Below are 21,640 nucleotides of genomic sequence, written 5' to 3'. Positions count from 1 at the left end.
CTCCTCCCTCCTCCTGCCCCTCTCCCTCCCCAACCACCTTTCCTTCTCTCCCTCCACTATCCAGCTCCTTGCTCAGACTACCCCCTAACCAACTGCTTCCCCCTCCCTCCTTCTACCTAGCTCACACTCTGCCTCTTCCTACCACCCATGCTTGCTTCCCAACTGCTGACCATCCGGCCTGTGTCTGCCAGCTCTTCCAGTCCATTCCATGCTTTCGTTGGTCTCATCTCCCCCACCCCACCCGAACCCTTCCTCAGACTCATCTCCTCCATACCACTGTTTGGTCATGCCTCCACCTCCTCTGTGTCCTCTGTGTCCTCCCCCCAAGCTTCTTTTTGTATCTGTTGGCAACCAGATGTGAGAATGTGGGTGGGGTGGGGAGGGAGGAGCCTCAGGATGCTTCTGGCCTTCTCACACTCCAGCTTCCCTCCCTCTGGGTGGAGTTTGCTGCTGTGTGGAGAGCCTCTTCTTTTCTCTTCTCTCTCCTCTTCCTTCTCCCTTCCGTTGCTTCTTTGGACTTACTCCTCTGTGTTAAGGACTTCACCTTTCCTTTCACACAATCCCCAACTCTTCATATGAAACTGTACTACTCTAGAAGCCAGTCTGTTGTAGGCCCTGAGGGAGAGGACAGGGCTGGGGCGTAAGAGCCTGGCCTTGGTGTCCACAAACTGGGTTTCAGCCTGACTCTCTGAGGGTCATGGGTAAGCCGCTGGAGGCCCCAGTCCCCCATCTGCACAGCAAGACATGTGGACTAGGTTTCCCCAAAGCCCTTAACCCTAATCAAGGATCACAGGGTTCCACTGCTCCCTCTCTCTCGTCTTCAGGAATGCTATGTGCCCACAGAGCCAGTGTGGCAGGTTCAGGATAGGTCACAAGCCACATCTTGGGTCCATTGCAGCTCATAGCCCACTGCTTTGTGCAAACCCTGTCGGGTTTGACTTCTCAAACATTGTTCTGAGGCAGTTCAGCTCAGGAAGGGATACTGGAAGTACAGACAGATGTCTGGAGGGAAAACAGAAGCCTCAGTGGCATCAATTTCCTTCCTAACTCATGAGTCAATCATAGTGGATCCTTGGATGCCAGAGATAAGCCCAGGGGAAGATTTTAGCCTTGTCCAAGGGCAAGCTTGCCTTCCAGGTAATTCTTCCAGAATCAGCTGATCTGACTTTATAATAAGCTGAGATTGTTCATTTCTTGTCCTGAATTGAGTTTACATGATCCTAAAACAGCCTTGCAGATAAAGATGCTTGAGCTAACAGCCCACCCCTAAAAGTAGGCCTACTGGCTCCTGTGCAAAGGCTGATCCTCACTTGACCTTGAGGTGGATTACTCTGTCATGCTGCACTGGCTTGAGCTCAAACTTGGCAGTTTAATGGGGGACACATCTAAGACTCCAGCTATACCCAGATCAGTTCTTGTGCCCAGCCTTACCTCTCTTCTTCCTGGTCTCCATTTCTCCTCATCTCTTGAATACCCACAGCACCCTACTTTGTCTATCTAGCCATATCTTACCCTGTCTGCTCTTGAGGAGTTGGTATCCACCAGGTATCCAGAAAATCCTGGGTGATTAGGAAAGTAGTGGCTCACAGTAGAGAATGCTGAACACAATCTTTTCCTGGCTCCTGTGGCTCATTTTTTCTGGGTATCCCTGGCTTAAGGAGTATCTGCATGCTAAGCCCCCTAGGGCCTGAGCAACTCACCTGTTGGGCTAAGAGGGGCCTAGACTGAGGGTCCTGCTAAGCACAATGGTCCAAGTCTTGGCTGGAAGGGACCAGGTGCCCCGGAGGCCAGGGAGTGAACCAGAGCAGCCCGTGAACAGGGTTGGCCAGTTCTCACTGTGCCTTGGTTGTAACCAGAAAAGTCACCTCCATGCCCAGTTGAGACTTGGTGCACAGCACCAGTGGAAACTCACCCATCTTATGGGATTTGAGTTACCTTGCTGGTTTTGAGGCCGGGAACCAGGCAAAGGGAAAGAAAAGGTGGTGCTTGGCCAGAAGCCTCCTCTTCTTAATCTTAAGTGCCTTTTGATCCTCTTTTTAATCTTAGGTGCTTTGTGCACCTGTCAGGGCTAATCATGTCTGCCCTGCTTGGTTCATGGGGTTCAGTGAGGGTGAGACGGAGTCCTGGATGGGAATCACCTTGTTGATGTAGGGCAGCGACCGCCATGGTTACCATTTGCACCGTGCCCTGCATCCCCTGCTTGGAGCTGTTCCTCTAACACCCACTGCCCTCTCCATCCACCCCTAGTTCTTAGACAAGCCAGAAGATGTCTTGCTCAAGCACCAGGCCAGCATAAATGAGCTCAAGAGGACCCTGAAGGAACCCAACAGCAAACTGATCCACCGGGATCGAGACTGGGAACGGGAGCGCAGGCTGCCCTCCTCGCCCGCCTCCCCCTCCCCCAAGGGCACTCCTGAGAAAGCCAATGAGGTAGGTCTCACCCTGAACCCCTCAACAGGGGCTTTGGGTAAAGAGGGTTGGGAAGGTGCTCTGCACTGACTTACACTCATCCTTCTCACCTGTATGCCTCCTCGAGTTGCTGCACAAGGTGCTGATGGGGAGGGGGGGAGGTAGGCTGGGAAAGACAAATTCACTGTATCTTGGAATCCTTGGGCCCCAGGGACCACCTTGAAAAACTCAGAAGACACTGTGGCTTGGTGTATTCCCTTCCATCAGCCGGAGTACAATGGAGAGGGGTGTTTCTTAGGAATGTAGGTTCTGGGGCTCCATGTCAGACCGACAGAATCAGAATATTTGGAGATAGAGCCTTGGAATCAGCATTTTAAACAAGTGCCCCAGGTGATTTTCATGCACACTAAACTTTGAGAATCCCAGTAGTTGTATCCAGTAACCAGATCCTTTAGCGCCTGTTGTGAAAACACAGATGGGCTGTGTGTGTGTGGGGTGTGTGTATGTGTGGGGGGGTGTTCCCTCCTGGAAGGATCCTTGGAGCCCACTAGAGGGAACGAATCCTCCAAAAAAATCAGACCTGCGCCTTTTGCTTCAGAAAAGGATCCCACACCCACCTGTCTTTCAGAGTGGAAAACATGGGATGTTTTCTCAAATGAAAAAGAGATAAAGATAGGACCTTGAGAATTCCTGTATTTATAATCCCAGCTATTATTTTTAGCACTGCAAAATCTTGGCAATATTTAACCCCTATTTATACTTAGGTGTTTTCTCTCTAGCACTGCTGCTTACTTGTCTCAAACCCAACAGATCTAGACTTACACCACCTGGGTTTGAATTCTGACTCTGATTTCCTGCTAGCTGGATGACTCTGGGCTTGTTACTTAACCTCATCTGAGCTTCCATTAGGTAGAGATAATAAATAGTACCTACTTCATAGGAATGTTGTGAGGAGTCAGGAAAATCAACCATGGAGGGACTGGTAGAGTCCCTAGATGCTCAGTAGGAGTTACTTTTTCATTTTGAGAGTCCTGGGGCTAATTTCAAATCAGAACCCCTTTTAAAGTTGGAAGGACTCTCAACGTACTTGGTTCAGGGTCATCTCTTTACAGATGGGGCACTGAGGCCCAGAATGGAAGTACTTGTTCAGTGTCATAGCTGATAGAAGAGGGGACCAGACCCTGATTTTCTTGTGTCCCAGGCCATTGTATCTGCTATTAAATCAAAGCTGCCTGAGAGCAAGACCAAATCTTGTGAAGACCAGGATAGAGTCCACTGTGAATGTACTGCTCTCTAATGCTTTGAAAATTGGTGATGCAGTCATGATCTAATAAGTAAACATTTGATTGAATTAGCACTCCCCATATGGCCTTGACATGCCAGATAACAGAGGGCCTCGTCCAGTGAGGCTGCTGGCCTGTAGTTTCCTGGCTGGTGATTCACAATATTAGGGATGCTTTGAGGGTCTTTAAGTTCAGTGCCATGGAAGGAGGGCAAATCTGCATCTACTGAGGACCTCTGTGATCATCCCTGGCGCAAATGAGACCCTGAAGATTCTGGCCTGGGCCATGGGAGCTGGCCTGGTGATCCAGTTACATGCCCCACTCCTCTTGCCCTGAGAGACTTGACCAGAGTGGCCTGGCTGTGGGTGAGGATAGATGGCTTTGAAAGGGTGGGACTCCAGCAGAGGAGGGCCCAAGTGCCTCAGAGCAGCCTGGCTTGGGAGTGTGCCCCACCTGCTGGTAATAGCTGGAACTGCTAGAGACGGGTCTTCCTAAAAGGTGGAATCTGTTCCAACCCTTGCCCCTCACTGTTGCTCCAAGAAGTGTAGTCCACCTGCTGGAAGGGATTCTGTTCCAGGAGCTCAGCTTGGAGCTATGAACCATTTAGCAGGCCCCCACTGGCATTTAGAGGCCCTTGAAGATTTGGGACATGGGGAGAAGCTGTAGGCAAGGACTGGACTGGTTTGTTGGGTGGGTGACAATACCTCTCTGAGCCTCACAGCCTAGTCAGCCCATCTAAAGTGGGACCAAAATTGCCATTCCGTAGGGTTGCTAGCAAGGCTGAGTGAAATAGTGGGTATAAAGCACTTTAGAAACTGCAAAGTGCTGTATGGTTATGGGGCCATTGCCGATGGTGACTGGAATCCCTGATCCAAATACAGACTTTGTGGGGGCTCTCCTGCAAGAGTGTGTCATCAGAGAGAGGTCCTAGTAGCTTCCTCATATGTTGTTGGGCCTCATCTGGACCAGGGGAAGACAGGGGGAAACTTAAATCAAATAGGGGCTCCAAATTTAAGAAGAGTTCCCATTTCCCAAACCCAGGTTTTCATTTCAAAGATAACTTTATGAAGGGCTAAGACCCAAACTGCAGGATTGAACCATTGCTTAAACCAAAGACACCCGGGGCAGAATTTGGGATCAGAGTCTGAGCGGTATGGCTCCCCAGCCTCTCGTTTAAGAGTCTCTGGAGTGAGAGTGTATGGTTCCACATCTCTTGAATGAGAGCAGTGAGAAAAGGTCCAAAGCCAAGGTGCTGGCTGGCCGCTGACTGTGGGCCTTCATCCCTTAAAGGGCCACAAGCGGCAGCTCCTCTCTCTCCTGCCCCACTGGCTCCTTCCTGATCTAAGCCGCAAACCCTGAGGGTGTGGGATTTACAAAGCTGGGCTATTTACAGGCTCTGTGTGTGTGTTTCTCCTGCTTCCTCTCTCTCCCACTTTTCCTATCTCTGTCTCTCCTTCCCTTCCTCCCTCTTTCCCTTTCCTCCGGCCCTGGGCCTCCCCTGCAGTCACCGGAGGACCCAGGACAACCTCTCCGCAGGGACTTGCACCTGAGCCTGGGACGGCCACAGGCTGGGAAGTGTTCACTCAGAAAAGCCTTGCAGCGTCTCCTGAGGTTACTGTCGGCACTTCCCCGCCCACACACAGCCACTCTAATGGTCTCAACGAAACCCTTTCTCTGGGGTGAGGGGGGTGGACCAGGCTCTGCCATGCAGGTTAGAAGCAATGGGTAGCCCTTGTATCCCCATGCTGTGACAAGTGAATTGTCCCCATCCCAGGGATCCATAAGGGCCAGCCCCTCCCTCATCCATTGTTTTTTCAGGAATCAGACTGAGACCATATTCTGAGAAGACAGGATAGTCTGAGTCTGGCTCTGGGTCAAAGTAGAGGCTGAAATGATCTCCTTCTCTTGGGCCCCTCCTGACTTTACAGGCAGGCTCTGAGGCCTAAGCTTGGGATCAGGGGACATGGCACCTAAATGCCTTCTGCCCTGAAGTCTTTTCTCTGTTCAGAAGCCCGAGTAAGGTCTAACAGTGGCTGTTTAGGGGATGGCTTCTCATTCATCCTCCGCCTTCGTCTTCTCTAAACTCTTGCAGGCAGACAAAAGTGGGCATCTGGCTCCAAGAGATTCCTTGGGTTGAAGAGATGTTGGCCAGGCAAGTGTTCTAATGAGGGAGAGCATCACTTCTGTGCCCAGGATGGCAGCGGGGAGGTTGGGAGGGCTCCTAAGTCCCGCTAGGCATGGCATCCAGGCCCAGGGAGTGGGGGGGTGGCACTGTATCTTCCTCCCTGCCAAGAGCTCATAGACCATGAGGATTGGGAGGTACTGACCAATCATCTGGGTGGAACTTCCTTCCTCCCTGATATCTGGCTCTCCCCTTTTGGCATCTCCCAAAAAGTACATATGAGGGCATCTCCCTTTTTAAATTCCCATGGAAAAAAATTTCTAGCTGCTGAAAAAATGTGCTGAAACTCTAAAAGAGACAGAAGTCAGCACATAGGTGGTAAACAGAAATCACAGTTCCTGTCCGAAGTTTTCTTCAATGTGAAACTAAAACAACTACCAGAAGTCAGACAGGAGTCAGTAGCATCCCAAGGTTAGGGAAAAAGTGATGCCCTGGAGCACAGAGCTGCTCCTAGAGCCAAGGACAGGTGCCCATACTCCGGAGCAGGGGTGGTGGGCAACACACGCCCTTCATCAGCATCCCTGCAAATCGTCCATTCCAGCTCCTTCCACAGAGGGGGCTCTTATCATTCAGACCATACCATATCATATCAGCAGACCATTTTGTCTCCAGTCATCTATTGAGAAGTGTTCATGTTGAATTAAAACCTGCCCTTCTGGATTACCTGTCTGTGGGGCCTTGCTCTGCCCCCTGCTGCCCTTAGATCTGCTCTGCATCCTCCTCCAGGACAGTCCTTCAGAGTTAAGCACCTCCTCTCCCCCTGAACACTCCTCCTTTCTTCAAAGGTTTCTCTCAGGTTGTGGTTTCTAGAGGGCTTCTTGTCCTGCATCCCCTCTTCTGGGTGTCTTCTGTAAAGAGCAGGGCCCAGAACGTGACCCAAAGCCCCAGGTGGGGACTCAACAGCCCAGAGACCACAGAACTGCCTGGTGGGAGATTTTCTCCCTGTCATGGCTTGGGTGGGAACAGAACTGGCTCTGTTTCCTTCTACAGCTTCAGCTCCTTGCCACAGTACTTCCAGCTGATAGCAGGGGGCGCTCTGAACAGGCACTGCAGGTCCCCTGGCTCTGTGGAAAGAGTGGCGACAGGGCTACCAGACGTCCCATCTGCCTTGTGTAGTAGGGTCAGAACAGCTTTCAGACAGGTGCAGTCCTACCGGTGCCTTCGTGCCAGTGAAGTTCTCTCTTTTTGCTCTCAAGTCTTTTTTTTTCTTTTCAGGATTTTCACTTGTTAAAAGCAGAGCCTCTTTTTCCCTCACTGCTCACTCTGTGATCTGTGTAAGTCACTTCCCCTCTGGGGAACCTCAGTTTCCCCTTCTGAAATAAGGGTAACAGTATCTGCTTTCCACATCACCGTTTGGATTAAATTTAACCTGGACATTGCCTGGCACAGATTAACTAAATATAAGTATGTGTTTCCTTTTTCCTTTCTGCAGAATTTTTCTTTCTATACTGTGCTAGTTCCCACCCCACTCAGCTTAATTTCTAGGCTTCTAGTTTCTAGAAACTAGTTTTTGGTTAGACTTGGGGCAAGAATATTCCAGAAGGGGTATCATTGACCATCTGTGGCCACCATTGCCAGGCTGATGATGTCACTACACGCTTGAAATGGGGGCCACTGAGGGTGCCTCCTTCCTCAGTAGAAGAGAAAAGAGACCTGGCTTCTATAGGCTCTTGAAGCACTTTCTTTGGGATGGTTCACATGGTATTGTCCTGAGACTTAGCAACCTGCAGTAAAATCCCAGAAATCTACACATGGGCCTTCTACCTTCCGCTTGTCTCTCCTACCTGTTGGCAGGATCCACAGATGGGACAGGACTCTTTCAATGAAGTTTCATTCCCTGAGAACCATGGAGATTTTTGCTAGCATGGATTGAGGGAGTGGAGGTGAGAGTTACAGCGCTCTCTGATCTTTCAGAATCCTTCAGATCTAATGGGGTCTGACAGACTCTTCATCAGGCCGTAACCTGAGTCAGAGCCCAGTCATATAAATCTCTCCCCTCCTGTTGGGAGCAGCTTCTAGCACATCTACCATGGAGGCACTTCCCAGAACTTGGAGTCAGAGACTGGATTCTAGGCCTGCCTTTTCCCCTAGCTCACTCTCTGACCTTGGACATGGTACTTACCTTTTCTAGGCCTCAGTTTCCACATCTGTACCATAAGAGGCTTGAGTCAGAGCAGTGGTTTCAAAGGAGGGTGATACCTTGACACTAGGGCAGCCGAGGCCTCCCCCTTAAACATGGCAGCCGTGTATTTGGGTTACATATTGGACTTCCATTGAGATTTTATGTGAAGAACGTATTCTTTGGCTGCAACATTAGAATTCCAGTGGCCTTCTTGCTTTTTTTAATGATTCTGAAGTCCATCATTCCCTCCTAAGTATTGTTTGACGGACCTGTAGGAAGGATGTTGAAAGCTGTTTTGTCGACAGTTTGACAGTGCTACCCTCTTGTTGGTGCTTTTGACAGGGTGATAGATACTTGGGGTCTTTAGATCTTTTCCTTCCATCATGTCTTCTGTTCAGCCCTTTCTACTCTTTCTGTGATTTTGTGTAGAATTCTCCAAGAATAGGCTTTGGTATTCTTTTCCCTGGGAATGAACCCTACAAATTCAAGCTGTTCAAGCCATTGTGGTGACTGGCACTGACTTGAGCTGCGCATTTGGCATTTTCCACTCTAATCTCTTTCCTTCCCAGGAACTCTTGCAGGAAAAGTCAGATTTTAGGCTGTAGCCTGTGGAATTTAATTCAGTGCTTTCCCTCTTGACATTAGATCACAACTGGGATCCGTATTCTGTAGGTTGTGAGATAAGTCAGCAAGGATCTTAGGAATCAAAAATCAGGCACTCTTTTCTTGACTCTACCATGAACTAAATGTGACCTTGGGTAAGTCACTGACATTCTCTAGGCCTCAGTTTACACATTTGCACAAATGAGGAAATTGGACTAGAAGATTTCCTAGGAGTTCTTTTTGTTTTAACCTTCAAAGACTCCATGTGATGTAAGTTACTTTCTCCTCTGACAGTGGCAATTGTATTATTAAAAAAGGAAGAGGAAGAGTCCTGGCCCATCTGTGGATCTCCATTGTCCCATGATTAAACATGGGGAGGGCATGAGACCCCATCCCATTTTACCAAGTTGGGGTAGTGGTTGAGGGGAGTTGGTAAATAATTTGTTGGGTGCCTGACGGGAAGGGTAGCCTTAATGAGGCTGACTAGCATGTCACGCCTTTCTCCCCCCAGCCAGTTCTGGAGACATGTTAACTTTTGGTGGTAGGTTGGTCCCTTCTTGCACAGGAAACAGTGACCTGTTTTTCATGTGCCTATATTTCATGTAACTCTTCTTGCTCCAATTGAAACACAGGGTTCAGAGCATTGGGTATTTATAGAAAGAGAGTACACTAGGCCAGAAGAACTCAGTCTCCTAAAAGCGGCCACCACGCAGCAGGAAGAAAGTAAGGCAGGCCGCAACAAATATCCTTGCTGATGGCAGACTCTCCAAGGTAAACATCCTGGTGGACAAGTTCAAAGTTGAAGTGGCCACAGAGAGAAATGGTGGGAGTCAGAAGAGCAAAGACCCAGCAACAAGGAAGGATGATTGCAAGCCCTGAGACTTCGAGTCAGTGTGGGAGGAAGGCCCCTGGGTCAGGGAAGGCCCAGGAGGGCCTTCTCTGGCTGCAGGCTCCACACTGGCAGAAAAATCTCCTTGAGGGCTCCCAGTTGAGGGTGGGCACTGGGGAGGCGACCATCAAGAAGCGCTGGATCTCAGGTGGTCAGCTGGAGGGCCAGATGGAACTGAGGAAGGAGCTGGAGGAGATCCCGATTTGTGGAAGATCTGCTGCGTCAGGGGCCAGGCCAGCAGAGGCCGAGATCCCCTCTCCAGCCTCCGACAAGGGAGGACTCCAGTCGTTTCTACTGGACCCAGCCCAGTCAGAAGCCAGAGCCGACTCGAGTGATTGAAACTGAACCTTCCTTTGCAGAGCGGAGCTTCTACTTAAACTATGGAGAGAAAGATTCTGAAGACCAAGTCCCCCCCTCCACCTCTGGATGCCCTTCCTGTTGACGAGACCAGGATAGAGCTCCCAGAGAAGCTCCTAGAGAGCTCTGAGCGGAATTCCTCAGGCCTACAGGGCTTTGCTGCAGCTTCCAGCAGGGATGAGGATGAAGAGAGTGAAGCCCACACAGCCTCCTTAGAGCAAGGGGCAGGGATCCGTGGGAGCCACAGAAGACCAGATGGCCTGGAGGTCTTTGTTGAGCAGCTTGGTAAGGGACCTTCTCCAGGGCAGACATTTGCTGAGGACTGGGAAGAAGCTAGGCGGGGGTGGAAAGAGAATTTAGCCACCCAGCATCCAACATAGGCACAGAGGAAGAGACCCCCAAGAGTGGAGATTTGACAGAAGAGGCTGAGAAAATATCCCAGCAGGATGGAAGAACCACTCACCTCACAGAGGAGGAGGCATGCGCCCAGACTCCCAGCCTGCATCGTTCTGCGGTCCATCCCTCCTAATGATGTCAGGAAGCCAGCCAAACCGGACAGAGGCAGCTTCCTGCCCCAAGACAGGGGACTGGTTCACACACAAACAGGAGACCCTGTGACGGAGGACAGCAAGGCCTCAAGCGTTTCTTCAGATGGAGGTGATCCCCCCTGTCCCAGCTTCCCTGGTCCCTTTCAGGCTCAGGCAGCTCCAGAGGAAACTTCTCCAAGCCCAGTCCCTCGTGGATCAGGGGAGCCTCCACACCCTTGGGGATCCTTTTGGAGAACAGTCCCCTGCTTTTCTCAAACATGCCCATCCTTTTAAAGAGAGCCCGGAGCCTAAGGACCCACGTAGGACTGTTCGTGACCCTGGACAGAGGAGAGCGCAGGGCACCTCCCATTGCCAGCAGAAAGCCCAGAGTTGTCTCTGAAGAAGCTGAGGGAGCTGTACCCCTGTCGTTGGTGTTCCCTCCAGGGAAGCAAAGGGAGATGACCTCCTTCCAGGCTGGGGGGCCGAGAGGGCTCCCTGGGAAGATATTAGCAAGACCTCAGTGGCCAATAAAATTCGGATCTTTGAGACCCATGGAGCTGAAACTCGCCGAGTGAAGTCTAAGGTGAAACCAGGGCCCTAATAAACGAGTTGTCTCCAGAGACCTCCATGGGTCAGGTAGAGCAACAGCGGAATAAGCTTTTGGATCTGGCTTCGTCCAGCTCCAGTCCCCAGGGGACTTTGCTGGCCCCAAAGCCAGCCATTCCTCAGTGATGCCACTGGCTGCCAGACACTTCAGGGAGGGCATTCTACCACATCCCAACAGGAAGGATGCACAGAACTCTGAGCTCGTGTCCCCTGATTCAGGCTGTGAAACTGCGCTGGAGGTAGCCACTGGGGGAACTGGCCACGTGAGCCCCTGCCCCACCGCTGCCCCTGAGCTGGGGGAGTAGACCGCATGCTGCGTAGCTCCGTAGTAGCATGTTTCAGTGGCCCCTCATCATTACTGCGATCAGAGGTGCTTGTCCATTCCTATGAGTTCTTTCCCCTAAACCAGCCTGAGAATAGCCCAGGCGGAATGATGGGTCATCTGGTTGGCCTGTGTTAGCTTAGCCACAGAGGACCCTCGGCTTGTGGTGTGACCTGGTGCCACGAGGGTCACACAGCCCCAAGTGGAGAAGGTTGGCACCACCACAGCAAACTACACACTTGCTTTGCCTTGCTGCCCCCACCTGCTGGGCTCCTACCTGTTTTGCTTGGCTTGTCCAACGATCTTCCTTCACCCTTTCCCTTCCCTGGCTCTCCTGCCTTGGGAAGCTGACAGTCCAGAGGTTTCCATCCTTCGCTTCTGGTTCCCTCTTGGTCCCACTGCCAAGTTCCTTTCTGCCTCCTTAAGACTAACTATCTTCTCTAATCCAGAACACATCCGGAGATGCGGTCAGGGAAGAGAAGCACATCACCAGCTTAGCAGCAAACCCCCTGGAAAAGGGGGGCGCCTGAGATTCGCCAGCCCCTCGGGCCCTCAGGTCTCTGCAGCCCCTTGGTGCCCTGATGACCCAGTCATCTTCACCTGGCCGGGGTGCATCGCTGCCTTAGATTCCCACCTGCTCGGGCAGTGCCTCTTGTGGCAGCTCAACTCTCGCTTGTCTGGAATGTGTCCTCACACCTCTCAACCTTCCAGAAACTAAAATGGAAGTTAAGTTTAGCAAGTGAATCTCTAAGTGCAGCTGAATCTCTAGAACCTGAAGCCAACTACTTTAAAAAAATATTTGGTGGGTGTTAGATTGGGCTTTAAAAAAGAACGTCATGAACAGCCAAAAATGTGCATGTGGTGTTAATCCCTGACAGGCCAGTTGAGAGGTATGTATGTCGGACAAGAGTTGCTGGTTCCCCTCCAGCGTTTCCTTGGCCTGCTGTTGTCAATTACACTGATGGGACTAGAACCTCCACTCCATGGGCCTGCCCACCGGCCCCTCATGGAGCTCAGGGTTGAACTGATGCAGCACCCAGCTCCCAGGAATTAACCCCTGTTGTTCCTCCCCCCAGACGATGCTGATCCCTCCCATAGAGACTCAGTGGAATTGACAAACCATGTTGGCTTCCTCTTTGTTTCTCAAAGCTCTTGGCTCCAGCCTCCCTGCCTCCCCGTCCCGGGTTTCCCTAAATCCCTGGGTCTCCCTCCTTGGTTTCTGTCTCTTGATGTCCACCTGCACGGATGGGCCTGGATCCAGGCTCCCATCCCTGCCTTGCGCACAATGCCGCTTCTAATCAGCTCCCAGATCCAGACCCTGGATGGGGCTTCCTGTCCAGAACGAACTGGCAGGATGTTTGCTTTTGTACTCGCTTTGGCCATCAGCGGGAGACCCTCGGAAAGGAGCGTTTCCCCACTCTTGAGAACTTTGCGGTTTTTTTAAAGCTTGTTTGTCATGCCAAGGAATCTTTCCGGGAGCGTTTTTCGTTTCCTGACCTGCTCTTCTATTGAGACATTGAAATGGCCCCAGGGTTTCTTCTGTCATTCACCATCTTGATTTCTCTCTCTCTTTCTTCCCACCCCACACCCCTGTTCCTTTGATTTTTATCTGGCCATAGAGAGCAGGGCTAAGGAGGGCTCAGAGGAGAAGGTCAAACCGCCCCGTCCCAAGGCCCCAGAGAGTGACACGGGAGACGAGGACCAGGACCAGGAGAGGGACGCGGTGTTCCTGAAAGACAACCACCTGGCGATTGAGCGTAAGTGCTCCAGCATCACGGTCAGCTCCACATCCAGCCTGGAGGCTGAGGTTGACTTCACGGTCCATTGGTGACTACCACGGCAGCGCCTTTGAAGACTTCTCCCGCAGCCTGCCTGAGCTCGACCGAGACAAAAGCGACTCCGAAACTGAGGGCCTGGTGTTCTCCCGGGATCTCAGCAAGGGGGGCCCCAGCCAGGAAGACGAGTCTGGGGGCAGCGAGGATAGCCCAGATCGATGGGGCCTGCGCCACCCCAGATATGCCCCAGTTGAGGTACAGTGGAGCTATCCTGAAGACCTGGGCCTGGCGGGCACTGCATGTTCAGAGGGCCCCGGGCCATCTGTGAGAAGACTGAGCCACCAGCCTGCAGCCCAGAGCCCCTCAGCCTGAAGCTCTGTCTCGTGTTGGCATGACTGTCCCTCCGCAGAACAGCATGGTTCTGTGCTCGCATGTTTGCCATCTTGGTTTACCCCTAACATGCACTCCTTGGCGTTTTTAACCCTGTGACCCCATTGCTTGCCTGAGGTCAAGCGATGCCAGACAGTCTGGTCTTACTCGACTCCTCCTCTCCCTGCCTGTGTTGCATGGCACCTGCAGAGAGCATGGGGCTTGCGGACTCGCGGGGCTCCTGCAGCCTGGTTTGGAAGTTGGTGGCTTTTCCTGATCCTGGCCCAGGCTCCTCTCCCTGGGGCCTGGGCTTCCTGGGGAAGGGGCAGCAGTTTAAATTCATCTGGCCCTGGGGTCTTGGGGGTAGCAGTGGAAACTCCTAGAGAAGAGGAAATGTCCCGCATGGAGGGGGACACCAGGATAGACTGTGTCTGGTCTCCTCTGCTTTGTGTCCTTCCTTCAGAGGATCTTTGTCACGTGATTCCTCTGCCCCCTCATCTCTTACAGTCCCAGTCTACCTCCTACCACCACTCTCCCTCTCCCCCGTGTTCCAGGCATTGAAATATGAGCTCATCTACTCTGGGCTTTCACTCAATGGTGTACTCTCTGGGTAGAAGGTTTTCCCTCCCTTTCTCTGCCTTGCAACCCGTCACGTTCCAGGACCAAGTTCAGATATCACTTCCCTAGCAAATGCTTTCCTAACCACCCTGGGCAGAAGTGTTGGACCTGCTGCAGCCCCCTTGCTCTGTAATGTTTCTGTTCCCGGCATTGTCCCAGTTAGTCAGGTTAGTGGCAGCCAGGTCTGCTTTCCTACTGGGTGGCAGCTGCTCTAAGCCTGCCTATAGCAGGCACTGATAGATGACTAACTGGATAAATGGCTAGATCTCAGGGTGACAGTAATCTGTGAGAATCCTCTCACTGCCTTCCCAGCCAGATGACAAGCTATTTCATTCATTCGTTCAGCTCACATATGTTAATATGCTAATAGTCATGTGAACTAGCCTGGATGGAGGACTCTGAAGAAACTGATCATTTAACTGAAGCCTTTTAGAGTAGAGATTGAAAACTGGTGGCTCCAGGCCAGATCTGGCTAGCAGATGTGTTTTCTTGGACCTTGATTTAAAAATAAGGATGTTGAATATAAAATCCACAGTGTTTTTTTTTTTTTTTTTTTTTAATATCATTAAGAAAATCCAATGATCCAGTCACTCAGAGGCCATGGCCACAGTTGGTCCCTACATGTTCTCCAGTTCACTCCAGTCCTTCGTAAGCCCACTTCACCCATTCCATCTCCTGCCTGGCCTCTGTAGGCATCCAGTTGTATGACTCCTGCTCTCAAGAACAGTTCAAATGAAGCAGCTGGGAGGTGATGGCATAATCATCGGAAGTCATTCAGGATGTATATAGGAAAATACTTAGTGTGGGGCCTGACACAGAACATATTAATTGAATAGTAGATGTTCTTTTAATGGTAGCCTAAAACACAACTTATGGCCACCATGAGGTTATGTGGCTGCAGGGCCATGAGCAGGCCTGTCTGGGTACTGCTGATAGTTCTCGGGCTCTCCCCTTGGCTATTCGTCTATGACATCTCACCGTGCCTCTTTGCCCTGACCTGTGTGCCCTTCCAGAGACTTGGCTGGCTGCAGGGATGGGGGCTACACTGCATTTGGCTGTGAGCAGGAGCCATGCAGGGGCTTGGGTTATGGAGTGTTCTCTCTCATCTCCTTACAGCCTGTGAAAACAGAAACCATGACTGTCAGCAGCCTGGCCATCAGAAGAAGATTGAGCCAGAGGCTGTACTGCAGACCAGAGTCACCACTGTGGACAGCACCCAGGTAACCCGTGCCTTTCATTGCACCCTGATCGTAAGCATTGGACATTTAAGGGTGGGTGTCCCCACCAAGGCCAAGTCCCTTGGCCAACCCTTGCCACACTGTTTTCCCAGAGCCCCCATTTTAACCCCCGATGCTCTTCTAAGCTTCATTGTCCTCCCTGAGCTCTAGAAGTGGGTAGTGGAATGATTTTCTGTCCTGGGCACACCACGCCTCTTAAAAGCCTCAATTTCCCATCTCTCAAATGGGAATGAGCATGTCTCCCTTGTCTTTCTGGGAGTGCCGTAAGGGCTAGTGGCTAGTGGACTAGACTGTGGCTTTCAGATTGTTTGAAGGGGTTCAAGAGGTTTCTTGACGTATCCCTGGGAGAGAAGAGGGAGACATCTCAATCCAGCTTTTGTTAGGATGGCTCACATTGGGTCATTTTTTGACGTATGCGGATTCCATATCAGATTGGCAATGTGAACAAAGTGAGAAAAAGATAGAAAATCATTTGTCTTAGCAAGATGAAATGTAGTTGGTCCCCTGGAGAAAGTGGTCCTAAATAGACACAGGTGAACTGCAGGTGTACAGGTGCATGGTACATTTCCTAAGTTTCTTTTGTGGTTTTTAAACTTTAAACCTTGAGATTGTAGGTCTGATACCCTCTAGGTTCCTTGTGGCCAGAGGGGCTACAGTGCAGGGAGAGGAGACTAGTCTGTGTTTTAAGAACTAAAGTAAGGGGCGCCTGGGTGGCGCAGTCGGTTAAGCGTCCGACTTCAGCCAGGTCACGATCTCGCGGTCCGTGAGTTCGAGCCCCGCGTCGGGCTCTGGGCTGATGGCTCGGAGCCTGGAGCCTGTTTCCAGTTCTGTGTCTCCCTCTCTCTCTGCCCCTCCCCGTTCATGCTCTGTCTCTCTCTGTCCCAAAAATAAATAAACGTTGAAAAAAAAAAAATTAAAAAAAAAAAAAAAGAACTAAAGTAAGGTGTAAACCAACACAATGTGGGCCACTCTGTCATTTCCAGAATACACCCCCCCCCACTTTTTATCACTTGCATGATGGTCTACATGGTAGCTAGTGCAATGGTCAAGACGCTCAAGTTCTGACGAGCTGTGTGATTGCAGGCAATGTGCTCCCTCTCTGTCCTATTTTGTTTCAGTAACACATGTTTTATTTTGCTTTCGTATAGAGAAATATAAAGAAACTAAAAAAGGCCCCCAATTCAACAGCCCAGTAATTCTCACTGACATCAAAACAACAGCATGGGGTGCCTGGGTGGCTCAGTCGGTTGAGCATCCGACTTCGGCTCAGGTCATGATCTCACGGTTCGTGGGTTCAAGCCCCGCATCGGGCTCTGTGCTGACAGCTCAGAGCCTGGAGGCCGCTTCAGATCCTGTGTCTCCCTCTCTCTCTGCCCTTCCCCCATTCGTGCTCTGTCTTGCTGTCTCTCAAAATGAATAAATGTTAAGAAAATTTTAAAAAACCAGCCAAGTGTTCCATTATGAAATTCAAATAGAACAAATTGAAATTGTCTTGTGATTCTTCCTAGGAAAAAAATATGCATATTCCAACCTATACACTCACATCTCTAGATATTTTAGAATTTTGCACGAAAGAGATGCTCTTTTACACCTGACCTTTTTTTCTTGATAACTGTCTTGGAGATCACTCCTCATTTGCCATATGTGGGCCCACCTTGCTCTTCTCAGTCCCACTTGGGAGTGAGTCCTGACTTATTCTCCCATCAGTGGACTTGTGGCTGTTTGTGTCCTTGGCAGTTAATGGTGAATGCTTCAGTGAACTTTTTTGTCATACTTCTTGGCAAAGTTTTCAAAGTTTACATGCAAAGGATGAATTCCCAGCAATGGAATCAAAGAACACATGTGTTAAAATTTGCCTAGACTTGTCAGGCTATCTGATTTGTTGTCCTTTGTCAAATAAGATGGTTCAAATGATCAGGAGGACTTGTGAGCATCCCCCTCCCACCTGTGATTCACTCCCTGTGTAGACAGATTCCCCTCCCCACCAGTGCATGTTCACTCACACAGCCCATCACTCTGTAACTGGGAATGCCACCCACCCAAGTAACAGAAGCTTCAGGTGCATCTGGTGTGCTTCTCTCTCTCTCTCTCTCTCTCTCTCTCTCTCTCTCTCTCTCTCTCTCTCTATCTCTCATGACTCTTCTGGCCAGCAGGTTGATGGGACTGCCCCAGGGGGAAAGGAGTCCATAACAACTGCTCCCTCCATCACCACGGAGACCATATCAACCACCATGGTAAGTAGGACCTGAGAGATTTCCCTCTCTGACCAGCCCCCTTGCACTAAAACAGCCAGGTAACAATATCACAGCCTTGGCCATCTGGGGAAGTCCTCATCTGCCCTCACTGCAACAGACATGGGATGTAGAATCTGGGACCATTGTTACCACAGGACATCCAGTTTTCCAAATTGAATAATGCGGGAGGTGGAATCCCTGAGTGTCAGTTATCTGGACCATCTCAGCCACAGCAGGGGTAAAGGGAGGATGGTACCATTTGGTTATTTGATTATTGGCAATACATGAAGATCCCTGGCAGCTAGCTCCTGGCAGCTGTGCATTTTCTCATGTCTCAGGCCACTTCCTTACCTTGGTCAGTAGGTGGCATGCAGTGAACGTAAGTTGGAAGCTCAGGACTCTGGTTCTGCTACCTATTTGTGGTCTGACATGTGAAGGAAGGTCCTTGGCCTCAGGTGTCTTCATCTGTAAAGTGGGAATAGTTCCCATTCTGCCTTGTTCACAGGTTCTTAAGAGAGTCTGGTAACGTCAGATCCTTTAATGGTGACACAGACCAGATAGCATTAGGCACCCAGGCTGTGTTCCCATGCAAAGTGCCAAGAACCATGAATGGTGATCTCACTGAGTCCTCACAAAAACTAAAGGGGATTCTCTATTTTCTCCACCTTTTACAGATGAGGAATCTGAAGTACAGAGAGGTTAAGTGACTTCCTAAAGTCACACACCCAGTAAGTGGTAGAACCAGGTCAAACTCAGGCATTCTGACCCCAGAAGCCTCACTATACACATCACCCACTCTGCACCCTCATTCTGACCATTGTGAACCGTGGCTGCTGGGGCCGGGGCTGGGGCTGGGGCTGATGCTAATGTCTGGGCTGGATCTGTCTTGAGTCAGTGGAAAGTTGTTTTCAAATGCTTTCTCTTGCTGAAACCCTGATATACACATAGGAAGAGAATTGCCTTTAGACTACCCAGCAGGTAGGTTTTGAGCAAAGACAAATAAATCCCAACCAGTTACCAGTGCGCACCCTCTTTCCTGGTCACTCAGTTCCTCTTCTCCCTTAGTCCTCTCCATGTGGCATCAGGATGCTTATAGGGCTAAATTTAAGTTCATACCATAGTGAGTAGGGAGCTACATTGTTCATTTACCCACCCACCCACCCATCCATCCATTTATTTGTTCCAAAAACATTTATTATTCTCTATTGTCTGCCTGGTACAGAATACAGAGATGAAGAAAATATGCTACCTGCTAGAAGTCATTTGTTCAAATAATGATCACAGGTACATATAATTGTTTAGGTCCTGGGCACACAGTGGTGAACAAGGCCCAGCTCTCCCACTTCCTGGCAGGATGACCCTGAGCAAGTTATCTGAGCCTCTCCAAGCCTCAGTTTCCACTTCTATAAAATGGGGTGATGGGGGCAATAATAGTACATCCCTCAAAGGGTTGACCTGAGGATGGACCAAGGTAATCTGTGCAGAGGCTTGCCTGGCACCTGGGAAGGGGTCTGTAAATGTGAACTGCTGTTATTTTCTCCTGCCTTCATGGAACAGTGCAATAATGCTTTCCGGGGGCGGGGCAGGGGTGGGGGGGGCTCAGGGAGGATAGGTATGGGGTGATACCCCTACCAGGAAGAGTGAGAAGGCTTTACCTAGGCATTGACATTTGAGCTATACTTAAAGGATAAGTGAAGGGTCAGCCCCAGCAGAAGGCATTCTAGGCAGTGGGAGTATAGCAGATGCAAAAACAAGGATGGGAAGGAATGTCACATTTGGGGAAAGGCAGGTGGTCTGTAAAGCAAGATGTCAGGTGTGTGGAAGAGGAGTGGGGTAGGGAGGGGAAAGATCTGGAAAGGTAGGCTGGGCCAGGGCTTGAAGGGCCTCAAATGTCATATAGGAGGTTCACACTTTATCCTGGAGATAGTGGGGCATCACTCCCAACTTTTGAAGTAGGGCATGATGTCATCAAGTATGTGTTTCTCTGTGTTTAGAAAGATTACTCTAGCAACCGTGTGGAACATCACAAGAGGGAAAATTCCCTGATGTCCTCCCTTCTCCTTCCATCCTTCCTTTGGCAAATATTTGTTGAACACCCACACTATGTGATGCACTGTGCCAGGCGCTGTGAATCTAGCACTGAGGGAGACAGACAGCATCCCGAGACCACATTGGGAGACCAGACATTGGGAGAAACCAAAGAGAAGGCAGAGAGCTAGTCTGGGGACTGGGGCAGGGCCCGTGTGCGAGGAGGTGGGTGTAAAGAAGGGGAGTGGGGTTAAGGGATAACTGGAGAGAGGAAAACGCAGGATTTGGTCATTGACAGAATGTTCAGTAACAGAGGGAAAGTGGGCTGGTGACTTTGCACACTAACCCAGACATTCCTCCCCCTTCCCCCCAATGTTTATTTATTTATTTTGAGAGAGAGCATGCACAAGCATGGGAGGGGCAGAAAGAGAGGGAGAGAGAGAGAATCCTAAGCAGGCTCCACACTGTCAGCATGGGGCCTGATGTAGGGCTTTGAACTCACAAACTGTGAATTCATGACCTGAGCCAAAACCAATAGTTAGATGCTTAACTGACTGAGCCACCCAGGTGTCCCTAACCTAGCCACTCCTCCTCCTCCTCCTCCTCCTCCTCCTCTTCTTCTTCTTCTTCTTTTCTTCTTTAATGTTTATTTATTTTTGAGAGAAAGAGAGCACAAGTGGGGGTGGGACAGGAAGATAGAGACACAGAATCTGAAGCAGGCTCCAGGCTCCAAGCTGTCAGTGCAGAGCCTGACACAGGGCTCGAACTTGTGAACCTGAGCCAAAGTCAGATGCTTAACCGACTGAGCCACCCAGGCACCCCTAACCTAGCCATTCTTGAAGTGCAGTCCTGGGAACCTTTAGAAAGGCAAATCTTTGGGCCCCACCCCAGACCTATTGACTCAGAAACCTTGGGGCAGGGCCCAGAAGTCTGTGACACCCCTCAAGTCTGAGAAGCACTGATGTAAACAGAGAGCACTCGAGGGGATTGCTCTTTAGTGGTAGGCGTGTGTCAGGGGCGGGGAGGCAGTGAATTCGAGGTTGGATCTGATGAGTGCTAGGAACCTGTGGGACATTTCCAGGGGAAAATGTCTAGGAAACAATTGATTTTAAAGGTCTAAGTTTCAAGAAAGATCTGGGCTATAGATAAAGAGATATGAGACAGTGGCCTTGTGAGAAGGCCTTGAGTGGCTGAGGCAGTGCAGACAGGGTGGTGAGGAGGAGAACCCTCAGTCTGAGGGAGGAAGTGTCCAGAACCAAGATGGTGGCATTGCCCTGGCCAGGGAGAGGAAGGAGCCGCACCTCTTTGAGGCAGGAGAAAACACTGGCTGAAGATAAAGGAGAGACAGAACAGATGGTGCCTTGTTTTGAATGACCTGTGTCCCCATTAGTGAGTGGCCTCTATTTTCAATGTGTCAGTGGAGGTGAAGCCTTGTCTGGGAAAGAGGAGCAGTGGGCAAGAAGAGGCTTTAGGGGAGAATTTCCCGGAGTGACGGTAGGATTCAAAGGGGCTAGTGACTGTTTCCTAAGCTGATGGAAAGGAAGCATTGAACCCAGAAGGCTGCCCCCACCCTTTTTTTTTTAATTGAAGTATAGTTGACACACAATGTTACAATGGTTTCAGGTGTGCAACATAGTGATTTGACAAGTCCATACGTTATGTTATGCTCACCATAAGCGTAGCTACCATCTGTCACTGTGCAGCACTATTACAATACTGCTGACTATATTCTCTATGCTTTTATCCCCCCGAACTCTTCACTCTGTAACTGGAAGCCTGTATCTCCCACTCCCCTTCACCCCTGGTTGCCCATCCTCCACCCCCACCCCTCCAACTGCCAGTTATCTGTATTTGTGGATATGTTTCTGCTTTTTTCTCTGGTTTGCTTGTTTTGTTTTTTAGATTCCACATAGAAGTGAAATCATATTGTATTTGTCTGACTTATTTCATTTAGCATTATACCCACTAGGTGCATCTATGTTGTTGCAAATTGTAAGATCTCATTTTTTTTTATGGCAAAGTAACATTTCATTATATACATACATACACACACACACCACATCTTCCTTATCCATTCA

The 21,640-nt window shown here is 50.2% G+C and overlaps 1 protein-coding gene across 1 annotated transcript in view; it reads left to right on the top strand.

Annotated features, from left to right (window-relative positions):
* The window catches only part of EPB41L1 (erythrocyte membrane protein band 4.1 like 1), a 127,308-nt gene that overhangs the window by 91,376 nt on the left and 14,292 nt on the right, over nucleotides 1-21,640 (top strand). The window contains 4 exon segments of the mRNA XM_030309685.1: nucleotides 2,248-2,430; nucleotides 15,179-15,218; nucleotides 15,221-15,282; nucleotides 17,451-17,534. Coding sequence (XP_030165545.1) covers nucleotides 2,248-2,430; nucleotides 15,179-15,218; nucleotides 15,221-15,282; nucleotides 17,451-17,534 — 369 coding nt within the window.

Source organism: Lynx canadensis, chromosome A3 (genome assembly GCF_007474595.2).
Source record: "Lynx canadensis isolate LIC74 chromosome A3, mLynCan4.pri.v2, whole genome shotgun sequence".
NCBI classification, from domain to species: Eukaryota; Metazoa; Chordata; class Mammalia; order Carnivora; family Felidae; genus Lynx; species Lynx canadensis.
This window is presented reverse-complemented; position numbering and strand designations above follow the sequence as displayed.